This window comes from Pristiophorus japonicus, chromosome 19 (assembly GCF_044704955.1).
Source record: "Pristiophorus japonicus isolate sPriJap1 chromosome 19, sPriJap1.hap1, whole genome shotgun sequence".
NCBI lineage: Eukaryota > Metazoa > Chordata > Chondrichthyes > Pristiophoridae > Pristiophorus > Pristiophorus japonicus.
In genome coordinates this window covers 71,624,255-71,638,096 of record NC_091995.1, presented here as the reverse complement: position 1 = coordinate 71,638,096, position 13,842 = coordinate 71,624,255, and the positions used below count along the sequence as shown (strand labels likewise).

At 48.5% G+C, this 13,842-nt stretch overlaps 1 protein-coding gene across 3 annotated transcripts in view; it reads right to left on the bottom strand.

Annotated features, from left to right (window-relative positions):
* Positions 1 to 458: 458 nt before the first annotated feature.
* The window catches only part of serhl (serine hydrolase like), a 72,497-nt gene continuing 59,113 nt past the window's right edge, over positions 459 to 13,842 (bottom strand). For all 3 annotated transcript variants that reach the window (XM_070861569.1, XM_070861570.1, XM_070861571.1), the window contains 4 exons: positions 13,456 to 13,490; positions 11,610 to 11,686; positions 8,474 to 8,567; positions 459 to 1,049 (listed from right to left, as the gene is read on the bottom strand). In XM_070861569.1, the coding sequence (XP_070717670.1) occupies positions 939 to 1,049; positions 8,474 to 8,567; positions 11,610 to 11,686; positions 13,456 to 13,490 (317 nt within the window). In that variant the 3' untranslated portion in view covers positions 459 to 938. The remainder of the gene's footprint in view (positions 1,050 to 8,473; positions 8,568 to 11,609; positions 11,687 to 13,455; positions 13,491 to 13,842) is intronic.

Here is a 13,842-nt window from a genome sequence, read left to right as displayed (position 1 = left end):
GTTGTAATGTAGGAAACACGGCAGTCAATTTGTGCACAGCAAGCTCCCACAAACAGCAATGTGATAATGACCAGATAATCTGTTTTTTTGCTATGTTGATTGAGGGATAAATATTGGCCCAAGGACACCGGGATAACTCCCCTGCTCGTCTTCGAAATAGTGCCATGAGATCTTTTACATCCACTGAGCCTCGGTTTAACATTTAATCTGAAAGACGGCACCTCCAACAGTGCAGCACTCCCTCAGCACTACACTGTCGTGTCAGCCTAGATTTTTATGCTCAAATCCCTGGAGTGGGACTTGAACCCACAACCTTCTGACTCAGAGGCGAGAGTGCTGCCCACTGATCCACAGCTGAAACAGGCAAGGTTTAGGCTGGGAAGTTGTGCAAAATGCCAGCACAGACCAGTTGGGCAGAATGGCCTGTTTCTGTGTTGTAAATTCGATGTGATTCTATGTAAATATACAAACTGATCCTTTATTTGATTAAGAGATTGGCATTTATAGACAAAATCCAGATGTTAATCTGAGTGCAGTTAATCCAGTGCAGCTAGGCCCCTGCAATGGGTTGTTAGATTACAGTGCATTAATATCTAGTGCTGTCTAGCAGGCAACCTCCCAGCATTTTGCTCAGATTACACATTCTTTTCTGTTTACAATTAACCTGCTGTGACCTGTTTCAGCAACCCAGCACCCTCCAGTTAGTAAACAAGTAATCATCTTTGCATCTCAATCCAAACCAGCAATACATTTAACATAACCACCATTAATATTCCCGGTTAACATGTAGTTACGCTGGTTATTTACTGGCCAGGCACCAGCCGTACTCCGAGTGGACTGGCAACTGCTCTCTTGTTGCCAGTTACTGGGTAAGGAGACCCTTCTCTTGTTCCCCTCTCTTTAACCAGTGCCGGGCACAGCCCGCCCACATTCTACCCTCATAGTTTGGAGGTGATGTCCTTCCTGAGGAATTCGCTGACGATTCCGGCAACTCGCTCCGGCTCATTCATGTGGACATGATGATTTCCCTCAACTCTCTCCAATCGGAACTGTGGAAAATAAAGAGCGAGAGAGAGATGTGAGGAGAGTGAGGATAGCAGAGTTACACACACAATAGAGAGAAGGGAAAGTGAGAGAGTAACACACACAGGAACAGAGAAGGGAAGAGTGAGACAGTAACACACATAGGGACAGAGAGAGAGACACACACACAAGAACAGAGAGAGAGAGAGTAACACACACAGGAACAGAGAGCGGGAGAGAGAGAAACACACAGGGACACAGAGAGAGAGAGAGAGATACAGAGAGAGAGACACACACAAGGAACAGAGAGAGAAAGAGAAACACACACAGGAACAGAGAGAGGGAGAGAGAGAGAGAGTAATACACACAGGAACAGAGAGAGAGAGAGAAACACACAGGAACAGAGAGAGAGAGATAGAAACACACAGGAACAGAGAGAGGGAGAGAGAGAGAGAGAAACACACAGAAACAGAGAGAGAGAGAGAAACACACATAGAAAGAGAGAGAGAGAGAGAAAAACACACACAGGAACAGAGAGAGAGGGAGAGAGAAACACACACAGGAACAGAGAGAGAGAGAGAAACACACATAGAACAGAGCGAGAGAGAAACACACACAGGAACAGAGAGAGAGAGAAACACACACAGGAACAGAGAGAGGGAGAGAGAGAGAAACACACACAGGAACAGAAAGAGGGAGAGAGAAACACACACAGAAACAGAGAGAGAGAGAAACACACACAGGAACAGAGAGAGAGAAACACAGACAGTAACAGAGAGAAAGAGAGAGAGAGTAACACACACAGGAACAGAGAGAGAGAGAGTAATACACACAGGGACAGAGAGAGAGACACACACACACAGGAACAGAGAGAGAGAGAGAGTAACACACACAGGAACAGAGAGCGGGAGAGAGAGAAACACACAGGGATACAAAGAGAGAGAGAGCTAGAGAGAGAGAGACACACACACAAGGAACAGAGAGAGAGAGAGAGAAACACACACAGGAACAGAGAGAGAGAAACACAGACAGGAACAGAGAGAAAGAGAGAGAGAGTAACACACACAGGAACAGAGAGAGAGAGAAACACACACAGGAACAGAGAGAGGGAGAGAGAGAGAAACACACACAGGAACAGAGAGAGGGAGAGAGAAACACACACAGAAACAGAGAGAGAGAGAGAGAAACACACACAGGAACAGAGAGAGAGAAACACAGACAGGAACAGAGAGAAAGAGAGAGAGAGTAACACACACAGGAACAGAGAGAGAGAGAGTAATACACACAGGGACAGAGAGAGAGACACACACACACAGGAACAGAGAGAGAGAGAGAGTAACACACACAGGAACAGAGAGCGGGAGAGAGAGAAACACACAGGGATACAAAGAGAGAGAGAGCTAGAGAGAGAGAGACACACACACAAGGAACAGAGAGAGAGAGAGTAACACACACAGGAACAGAGAGCGGGAGAGAGAGAAACACACAGGGACACAAAGAGAGAGAGAGAGATAGAGAGAGAGACACACACACAAGGAACAGAGAGAGAGAAACACACACAGGAACAGAGAGAGGGAGAGAGAGAGTAACACACACAGAAACACAGAGAGGGAGAGAAACACACAGGAACAGAGAGAGGGAGAGAGAGAGAGAAAAACACACACAGAAACAGAGAGAGAGAAACACACACAGGAACAGAGAGAGAGAGAGAGAGAAACACACACAGGAACAGAGAGAGAGGGAGAGAGAAATACACACAGGAACAGAGAGAGAGGGAGAGAGAAATACACACAGGAACAGAGAGAGAGGGAGAGGGAAACACACACAGGAACAGAGAGAGAGGGAGAGAGAAACACACACAGGAACAGAGAGAGAGGGAGAAACACACACAGGAACAGAGAGAGAGGGAGAGAGAAACACACACAGGAACAGAGAGAGAGGGAGAGAGAAACACACACAGGAACAGAGAGAGAGGGAGAGGGAAACACACACAGGAACAGAGAGAGAGGGAGAGAGAAACACACACAGGAACAGAGAGAGAGGGAGAAACACACACAGGAACAGAGAGAGAGGGAGAGAGAAACACACACAGGAACAGAGAGAGAGGGAGAGAGAAACACACACAGGAACAGAGAGAGGGAGAGAGAAACACACATAGAAACAGAGAGGGAGAGAGAAACACACACAGGAACAGAGAGAGGGAGAGAGAAACACACATAGAAACAGAGAGAGAGTGATACAATATCAACTTGTATTTATATAGCGCCTTTTACGTAGTGAAACGTCCCAAGGTGCTTCACAGGAGTGTTATGAGATAAAAAAATTGACACCGAGCCGCATAAGGAGAAATTAGCAGTTGACCGAAAGCTTGGTCAAAGAGGTAGGTTTTAAGGAGCGTCTTGAAGAAGGAAAGCGAGGCGGAGAGGTTTAGGGAGGGAGTCCCAGAGCTTGGGGCCTAGGCCGCCAACGGTTGAACGATTATAATCAGGAATGCTCAAGAGTGCAGAATTTGAGGAGCGTAGACAACTCAGGTTGTTGTAGGGCTGAAGGAGATTCATAGGCAGTCCCTCGGGATCGAGGAAGACTTGTTTCCACTCCTGAAGTGAGTTCTTCGGTGGCTGAACAGTCCAATACGAGAGCCACAGACTCTGTCACAGGTGGGGCAGACAGTGGTTGAGGGAAGCGGTGGGTGGGACTGGTTTGCCGCACGCTCTTTCCGCTGCCTGCGCTTGATTTCTGCATGCTCTCGGTGTTGAGACTCGAGGTGCTCAGCGCCCTCCTGGATGGACTTCCTCCACTTAGGACGGTCTTTGGCCAGGGACTCCCAGGTGTCGGTGGGGATGAGGTTTTGAGGGTGTCCTTGTAATGTTTCCTCTGCCCACCTTTGGCTCGTTTGCCGTGAAGGAGCTCTGAGTAGAGCACTTGCTTTGGGAGTCTCGTGTCTGACCTGCGGACAATGTGGCCTGCCCAGTGAAGCTGATCGAGTGTGATCAGTGCTTCAATGCTGGGGATGTTAGCCTGGACGAGGACGCTGATGTTGGTGTGTCTGTCCTCCCAGGGGATTTGTAGGATCTTGCGGAGACATCGTTGGTGAGATTTTTTCAGTGACTTCAGGTGTCTACTGTACATGGTCCATGTCTCTGAGCCATACAGGAGGGCGGGTATTACTACAGCCCTGTAGACCATGAGCTTGGTGGCAGTTTTGAGGGCCTGGTCTTCAAACACTCTTTTCCTCAGGCGGCTGAAGGCTGCACTGGCGCACTGGAGGTGGTGTTGGATCGCGTCGTCGATGCCTGCTCTTGTTGATAGGAGGCTCCCGAGATATGGGAAGTGGTCCAGGGCCGTGGATCTTGAAGACTGGGGGGGAAGTGCTGTGCGGCGAGGAGAGGCTGGTGGAGGACCTTTGTCTTACGGATGTTTAGCTTAAGGCCCATGCTTTTGTACACCTCAGTAAATACGTAGACTATGTCCTGGAGTTCAGCCTCTGTATGTGCGCAAACTGTAGGAAAGAGATTACAGAGGTAGGGAGGGGCGAGGCCATGGAGGGATTTGCAAAATTGGATGAGAATTTTGAAATTGAGGCGTTGCTTAACTGGGAGCCAATGTAGGTCAGTGATGGGTGAGCGGGACTTGGTGCGAGTTTGGACACAGGCAATCAGTTTTAGATTACCTCTAATTTATGTAGGGTAGAATGTGGGAGGTCAGTCAGGAGTGTGTTGGAATAGTCAAGTCTAGAGGTAACAAAAGCATGGATGAGGACTTCAGCAGCGGATGAGCTGAGGCAGGGGCGGAGACGGGTGATGTTACGGAGGTGGAAATAGGCAGTCTTAGTTATGCTGCTGATATGTAGTCGGAAGCTCATTTCAGGGTCAAATATGACACCAAGATTGCGAACAGTTGGGTTTAGCCTCAGACACAGAGGTTGGGAAGAGGGATGGAGTCAGAGGCTAGGACCGAAAACAATGGCTTCGGCCTTCCCAATATTCAATTGGAGGAAATTTCCAGTACTGGATGTCGGACAAGCTGTTTGACAAATCAGAGACCATGGAGGGGTCGAGGGAAGTGGTACTGAGGTACAGCTGGGTGACACAGGACAGAGACAGGCTAAGTGAGTGGGCAAAAATTTGGCGGATGGAGTATAATGTTGGAAAGTGTGAGGTCATGCACTTTGGCAGAAAAAATCAAAGAGCAAGTTATTATTTAAATGGAGAAAGATTGCAAAGTGCCGCAGTACAGCGGGACCTAGGGGTACTTGTGCATGAAACACAAAAGGATAGTATGCAGGTACAGCAAGTGATCAGGAAGGCCAATGGTATCTTGGCCTTTATTGCAAAGGAGATGGAGTATAAAAGCAGAGAAGTCTTGCTATAGGTATACAGGGTATTGGTGAGGCCACACCTGGAGTACTGCATGCAGTTTTTGTTTCCATATTTACAAAAGGACATACTTGCTTTGGAGGCAGTTCAGAGAAGGTTCACCAGGTTGATTCCAGGGATGAAGGGCTTGACTTATGAGGAAAGGTTGAGTAGGTTGGGCCTCTACTCATTGGAATTCAGAAGAATGAGAGGTGATCTTATCAAAACGTATAAGATTATGAGGGGGCTTGACAAGGTGGTTGCAGAGAGGATGTTTTCACTGATGGGGGAGACTCGAACTAGAGGGCATGATCTTAGAACTGAGATGAGGAGACATTTCTTCTCTCAGAGGGTTGTAAATCTGTGGAATTCGCTGCCTCAGAGAGCTGTGGAAGCTGGGACATTGAATAAATTTAAGACAGAAATAGACAGTTTCTTAAATGATAAGGGGATAAGGGGTTATGGGGAGCGGGCGGGGAAGTGAGCCAAGTCCATGATCAGATCAGCCATGATCTTACTGAATGGCGGAGCAGGCTCGAGGGGACGCATATGTTCTTATGAATAGAGAGGGTTGCACACAAGAGAGGGGAAGTGAGAGAGTTGTATTCTGCTGTATAAGTTTAGGCGGTTTCAGTATATAATGTTTACGTTTAGATTAGGTGTTTTTAACGCCTAATTGGTGGCACAGACCCGTTGTTTGACAGTGAATTTAGAATGATTAGCTGCACTCTGCTGTTCCTAAGCAATGGTGTCTCCATGGGCCCAATTAACATCCCATGTGTCATTGAAGAACCCAGTCTAGCAGCTCTGTGGCACCTTCTGGTTCCCGTATTTTGGGAAAAGATGAGGGAATTATAGCCTGGGACCAGTCAGGTCACCAGCAGCAGCAGTGACCGATCAGGAATGCATCAAATTACTTGTGGCTGATAACACTGAGCGATTCAAGGAGGATGGAAAAGATGGGAGGGGGCCGAAATTGTCCTCAGCGGGAAACTGGGGAGGGCACTTTGAATTAGCCGGAAATTTACCGCCCGGCAGGAGTTAGGGGGAAAAGCCGGAAAATTGGGCTCTTTAACTCTGACAGCGCCTCCCAGCGCTTTGGGGCGCTGTTTGAGGCGGTGTAGGAACGGGTTTGCGAGGGAGTGGGGCGGTGATGACGTCAGTGCGACGAGGACGTGCCGTGTCGCGCTGATGCTTCGTAACGTCCCTCCCTGTCACTTAAAGGGACGGGACGCTGCGAGGCCGATGTGGAGCCCACTGGGCCACCGGGGAGGGTTTCGGCCGGGCCAACGGTTGCCACTGTCGGGCCGACTGAGGAGGCGGCCGTCAATTAAAACAAAATGGCGGCAGCGGCGGTGCGCCCTCCCCTTTAAGGGCGGACGCGCCGCCCAGCCACCAGCAGCTTCCCGCCGGGCGGAGCTGTCGGGAGCACTGACCAGTGGTGGCTGCGCTCTCGCGGGGCAATTCCCCCTCACGGGGCAGAAAAGGGGATCGGCGCCGAGCAGTAAGAGATTGGCGCGGAAACACGGGGCGCGGCAGAAACCCGTGCCTGCTGCCCCCGGCCTGGGGGGCAATTCCGGATGGGTTGGCCCTGCCGCCTGTCCCTGGGTGGAAAGGCCTTACTGCCCCATTAGAGGTGGTCACGAACCTTAAACGGGGTAATTTCCTCCCTGGGATGTGTCCCAAAACAGAACTAGGGCCAACTCACTGATTGGTTGTCATTCAAACTCACCAAGAAGTTCACAATGACATCCGCTATGAGTTAGTATCTGTATTAATGTCCCTGTCAGAACTGACTTTCCCCCAGGGCTCTGTCAGCAGGCAAATATTAAAATATACAGTGCCACGTTACAGAAAATGGTTCACAATTTCCACCAACCTAACTCAGGTTGAAAATTAGACTAGACCATGCCCCCACAAATCTCAGGAAAAATATCAAATACGAAGGAAAAGGGATGTAGCAGAATGGATAGATGTTGGGATCACAGCAGAAATCTCAGCATGGAATAGGCCAGATAGTGAGAACAGGATGAGTCCATGAGAAAACAGCTTTGAATAAAGAGAACTGAGATTTAAGATGGAGGCCGAGAAAGTTGGATCTCAAACCAGCGTACCAAGCTTAAATAAAGGAGACCACAAAGGTATGAGGGCAGAGTTGGCCAAAGTGGACTGGGAAAATATATTAAAGTGTCAGACGGTTGATGAACAGTGGTGTTTAAGGAGATATTTCATAACTCTCAAGAAAAATATATTCCAGTGAGGAGGAAAAGGGTGTAAAAGAAAAGATAGCCATCCGTGGCTAACTAAAGAAACAAAGGACGGTATCCAATTAAAAACAAGGGCAAAGTGGCCAAAACTAGTGGAAGGACAGAAGATTGGGAAGCTTTTAAAAGCCAATAAAGAATGACTAAAAAAATGATTAAGGGAAGATAGACTATGAAAGTAAACTAGCATGAAATATAAAAATAGATAGCAAGAAGTTTCTATAGGTATATAAATAGAAAAAGAGTGGCTAAAGTAAATGTTGGTCCCTCAGAGGTCGAGACCGGGGAATTAGTAATGGGGAACATGGAGATGGCAGAAACGCTGAACAAATATTTTGTATCAGTCTTTACGGTACAGGACACTAACAATATCCCAACAGTGGATAGTCAAGGGGTTCTAGGGGGGGGAGGAACTTATCACAATCACTAAGGAGGTGGTACTCAGTAAGATAATGGGACTAAAATCGGATAAAATCCCTGGACCTGATAACTCTCCTGTTGTTCTTCGAAATAGTGCCATGGGATCTTTTACATCCATTTGAAGAGAGCAGACGGGACCTCGGTTTAATGTCTCATCCGAAAGACAGCAACTCCGACAGTGCAGCGCTCCCCCAGAACTGCACTGGAGATTTTTTGTGCTCAAGTCCTTGGGGGCGGAAACAGGGGCTGGTTTCTCCAATATTCTAGAATGTAGATCAGCCTCGCCCTTTAAAGGTACCTTATTGAGTTGCACCCTATTTCAAAGAGGTCCTGATGGAGTGACTCCCATTTTTAAAAGGCCCTGATGGAGAGAGATGTAATTCAAACCCTGATCTGAGACACCTCGTGTACCTGCTTTGAGAGAGTCCGGTATCCCTCCAGTAAGAGACTAAACGGCGGCTGATCAGGACTCCACTTCTCTCCCTTCCACAGTCCTTCCTTCGCACTGAAAAACACAGTATCACAGGGTCACTGGCATCTTCTTATCAGCCTGCCGATTTGGTGAAACCGCGGGGTGAAGAACTGTTCTGTCACCCCAGAAATACCCCTGCACCGACCAGCAGGATCGGTCTCCGTGTCATCCTATACATGTGCCTCAGAGGCACCTACTGCTGAAACACATTACGTCTGATCACCTAGTGAGCAGGGGGGTGGACGGGGGTGCGAGGCGAATTGTGATCAATCTCCCCTACCACACAGCCCCTCCAATGCCCCACTCAATTGGCCATTCTTCATGTGTGAACCAGCAGGCTGTCCGACACTGGCGACTATCACACCCCAGCTCAAACCTGTCATTGGACGCCTTCACACAAAAGGAAAAAAAAGACTTGGATTTATATAGCGCCTTTCACGACCACTAGACGTCTCAAAGCGCTTTACAGCCAATGTAGTGCGTTTGGAGTGCAGTCACTGTTGTAATGTAGGAAAGGCGGCAGCCAATTTGCGCACAGCAAGCTCCCACAGGCAGCAATGTGATAATGACCAGATAATCTGTTTTAGTGATGTTGATTGAGGGAGAAATATTGGTCAGGACACCGGGGATCTTTGAAATAGTGCCGTGGGATCTTTTACGTCAACCCGAGAGGGCAGACGGGGCCTTGGTTTAACGTCTCCTCCGAAAGACGGCACCTCCGACAGTGCAGCACTCTCTCAGCACTGCACTGGCGTATCAGCCTGGATCTATGTGCTCAAGTAGTTCCCAGGAGAAGGCAAGGATTCAGGTACGGGACCCCTGAATGATTTTCCCTGCCCCATCCCAGGGGCACTGAGGCTAACTGTGCTGTCCACAACACCACCCGCAGATCAGCTAACAGCACAGGCCAGAAGTTGAACCCGGAGCCTTCCTGGTGGAGCCATGGGCGGGGCGGAAGTTAGCTCTGTTAAAGATAAACTTAAAGTGACCCACTGTTTGATAAAGCTCACTGTGTGGTTGCTCAAGAGTTGTGCTACACTGGATCAATAAAGGGCTGTGGGTTCACCAGTGATTCCACGAGTCCCGATCGTCGCCGAGTGATCGGGGAAGGCACTGAACACAGACCAAGTGCTTTAGTCGAGGGAAGGGAGAGGGAGCCCCAATTCGCTCTTGTGCCTTCGCTTTGGGTTACTTCCCACCTCCTCAGCAAGCTCCCTACATCTTCAGTGTCGCGATCAAGAGTCAGAGCATATTTACTCTGCCCCCAGACTGTAACGCTTTACAACTCTCCACCTCCTGTAACGTATGCACCTGTGAGTGTGCTCACAGGTTTGTAGAGCTGTTGCTCCGAGCCAGGGTGTCTCTGGAGATGGCGCACGCGGTGTCCACCGGTACACTCAATGCCTTCCGCGAGAGGTGGGCGCCGGAGGGACTGGAGTGCATCGTTACCCCCGGCAACCAAATTTTAGTTTGATTTTATATGTTTTAAAGTTTAATTTGTTTTAATGCCGGATTTTAGTGTCCCCCTAGTCAGGGGCCACTTGTATCATTTGCCTCTCGGTGCCCTAAAAAACCCACAAAAAAACCCCCACAAAAAAGGGCACTTCAAAAATGTTTGGCGTGTTCCCCCCTTTAAGGGGGCACTTGATTTAATTGGTTAATTTGTTTACAATCAAAAGAGTTGTCGAGCTATTGCTCCGAGCCAGGGTGTCCCTGGAGATGGAGCACGCAGTGTCCACCGGTACGCTCGCGGCCTTCCGCGAGAGGTGGGCACCGGAGGGACTGGAGTGCATCATCACCCCCGGCAACCAAATTTTGATTTGACCATTTAATGTTCAAAAATGGTTATTTGTTAATCTGTCGGTTATAGTTCCCATTTAAAGTTCTACTTAAAATAGTTGTAGAGCTATTGCATTGTGAATGGCTTAGCCAGTCACGTGACGTTTACAAGACTCAATAAAACCCCAGCCAGTTGGGTATAGGGGATCCACGATGAGGTATGTAGTTGTGAGCCTACTGGATGAACTGGTAATGTGTAGTGTGATTGTTAAACCTTTGTTAATAAACCAACTAATTCTTAATAGCAATGTGTTGCGATGAATTCTTAAGCAAAGAACCCATGAAGCAAATACATTACAAGCTCCCTCCCTCACGATATTCCTTCCCCTGACAAACTGTAAACCGTTAAACGCAAACTTGGCCTCATTTACTTTGAGGTACCTCACCTCCCAAGTGTCACGGCAATGTTCCCTGTAATTTTGTTTGATGCCGCACGGCACCTTTAAGGCCATTCCAAATATCACGCAGGCACGGTTTGTGTACTGTAACATCAGCAATGCCGACTGCGCGGGATTCCTGGAGCAGGGAACCTTGATCGTGGAGTCCAGAAGTTTGGGGATTGGCCCAGCACCTTCACCACTCACTTAATAAAAGGTCGGCAGAGGTGAACGGCTATATTCAGAACCCTGTCCACTCATGTCTAAAACCCGGGGTCCTCCACTCATATTTCCTCTCTCCCAGCCAACACTGAGAACTTGCACAATCAACAGAAAAAGAAAGAAAAAAGGACTTGCATTTATATAGCGCAGTTCATGACCTCAAGAAGTCCCAAAGCGCTTTATAGCCAATGAAGTACTTTTGAAGTGTAGTCAGTGTTGTAATGTAATAAGCGTGGCAACCGATTTGGGCATAGCAAGCTCCCATAAACAGTAATGTGATAATGACCAGATTATCTGGGTTTTTTTTTTATTGATGTTGACTGAGGGATAAATATTGGCCCCCAAGACACCAGGGATAACTCCCCTGCTCTTCTTCAGAATAGTGCCTTGGGAACTTTTACGTCCAGCTGAGAGCAAACGGGGTCTTGGTTTAACCTCTGACAGTGCAGCACTCCTTCAGTACTGCCTCTCCGATCCGTGCGGCACTCCCTCAGTACTGCATTGGGGGTGCCGGCTTAGATTCTGTGCTCAAGTCTCTGAACCCACGCCCTGTGGCTGAGAGGCGAGAGCGCTGCCCACTGAGCCACTGCTGACACTAGGAAAACAGACAGGGCTGGGGGCGGGGTGATGCACTTACCCAATAAGGAGCACGGCTGCTGTGATCCTCTTCTGAAACTCCAGACACTGGTCGATGGTGATCCTCACAGGAGTGGGCTTGGTGGGATTTAACAAACAAAACACCGTTAAATTCTGGTTTTACTGACTGTTCTCATCTGATTAGACTGTTTTTCAACAGGGGCATAGCCCTATTGGGCGAGTACAAGCGAGGGTGATTAAAGACTGATGAGGGAACCTCGTCGGGTGGTCTGGCATACCTTGCAGGCCTGCGACCGCCCCTCCCAGCCTCCTCCCATTTAAAACAGGCTGCGCGGGACCTCCAGTCAGCTGCCTGGCCGCACAGCTTAACGGGAAAGTTGATAATGGGCACAGAATGTGACTAGTGGTGTCCTCCAGGGATCAGTACTGGGGCCTCAGCTTGTCACTATATTTATCAATGACTTGACAATAAGAGAGCTGGATATCCAAGTGTGCTGATGACACCAAGTTAGGTGACACGGTGAATAGTGTAGATGGGAGCAGAAAGTTGCAAAGGGGACATCGAGAGATTCAGTGAGTGGGCAAAGCTGTGGCAGATGCAGTTCAATGTGGGGAAGTGCGATGTCATCCACTTCGGCCCTCAGCAAGATCGATCAGAGTATTTTCTAAATGGTGAGAAGCTGGGAACTGGGGAAGGGTAGAGACATTTATGGGTCCAAGTGCAGAAATCACCAAAAGCTAGTGCATAGGTACAACAAGTAATGAAAAAGACTCATGGAATGCTGGCCTTTGTCTCAAGAGGGCTGCAATACAAAGGGTGGAAGTTATGCCACAGTTATGGCTCTGGTCAGACCCCATCTGGAGAACTGCGTTCAAGGAAGGATATACCGGCCCTGGAGAGGGAGCAGAGCAGATTCACCAGAATGATTCTGGGGCTAAAAGGGTTCAATTGTGAGGGCAGGTTGCATAGACTAGGCTTGTATTCCCGCGAGTATAGAAGATTAAGGGGCGATCGAATTGAGGTGTTTAAAGGAGTTGATTGGATAGATAAGAGAGAAACCATTTCCTCCGGTGGAGGAGTCTAAAACAAGGGGGGGAACCTTAAAATTAGAGCCAGGCCGTTCAGAGGTGATGTCAGGAAGCACTTCTTCACACAAAGGGCAGTGGGAATCTGGAACCCTCTACGCCCCCCCCCCCCCCCCCCCCCCCGCCACCCCCCCAAAATGCTGTTGAGGCCGGGAGTCAATTCAAAATTTCAGAACTGAGATTAATAGATTTGTGTTGGGTGAGGGTATTAAGGGTTAGGGAACCCAGGCGGGTAGACGGAGTTAGATACAGAGCAACCAGGGTCTCACTGAATGGTGGAATAGGCTCGAGGGGCTGAAAGGTCTCCTCCTGTTCCTACGTTCTGAATAGTTCGAGAGAGAATTCTGTGCCTCAGCTATATATCCAGCCAACATGATGCCAGTGTTCAAATTGCCTTCAGTTTGAAACTAAGCACCCCCCCCCCCCCACATCCCCTCCCGATCTGACTGTCTCGGTTAGCTTGAAGGAGTGTTCTGGATTTGCCTTGGCGATGTGGTTGAATCTTGTAAAGCTCCTGAAGTCACATCAAAGTCACCTCCCTTGCTACATAACAAATATGATGTATTTGTATCAGCGCCGTGCCATGGTAACACCCCTATGCCGTCTTTTAAAGGACCAGGAGCTGTGTCAATTCAGGTTTGGACCGAGACAGAATCCTGTCCGACCCTGGTGAAAGGGGTATTTGAATGGTGGCTGTGGGATCTTTTACATCCACCGGAGAGAGCTGTCACTCCAGGTGTAAAATGGAAGGGAGCGATGCATCAATTAGTCACATTAGTAGACATTAGTAGAAAACTCACCAGATTGATCCTTAAATCTCTGGTGAAGGCAAGACCTGAAAAAGAGAGACATGTGATCAGAAACATAAAGATACGTTTCTCAATCCCTCCGCTAGAATTCATGTGTCTCACTAACAGAAGCCCTTTAAAGAGTATCAGACCTCAGGGAGGATCGTACTATAAAGATCCTTTCAACGGAGAGAACGTGCATTTGTATAGCGCCATTCACATCCGCAGGACGCTCGCAGCGCGTCACAGTCAATTAAGTACGTTTGGAGTGTAGTCACTGTTGTAATCTCTGTTGTAATCTGGGGAAATGTGGCAGCCAATTTGTACACAGCAAGGTCCCACAAACAGCAATTAGATAAGTAACCAAATAATCTGTTTTTAGTGATGTTGGTTGAGGGA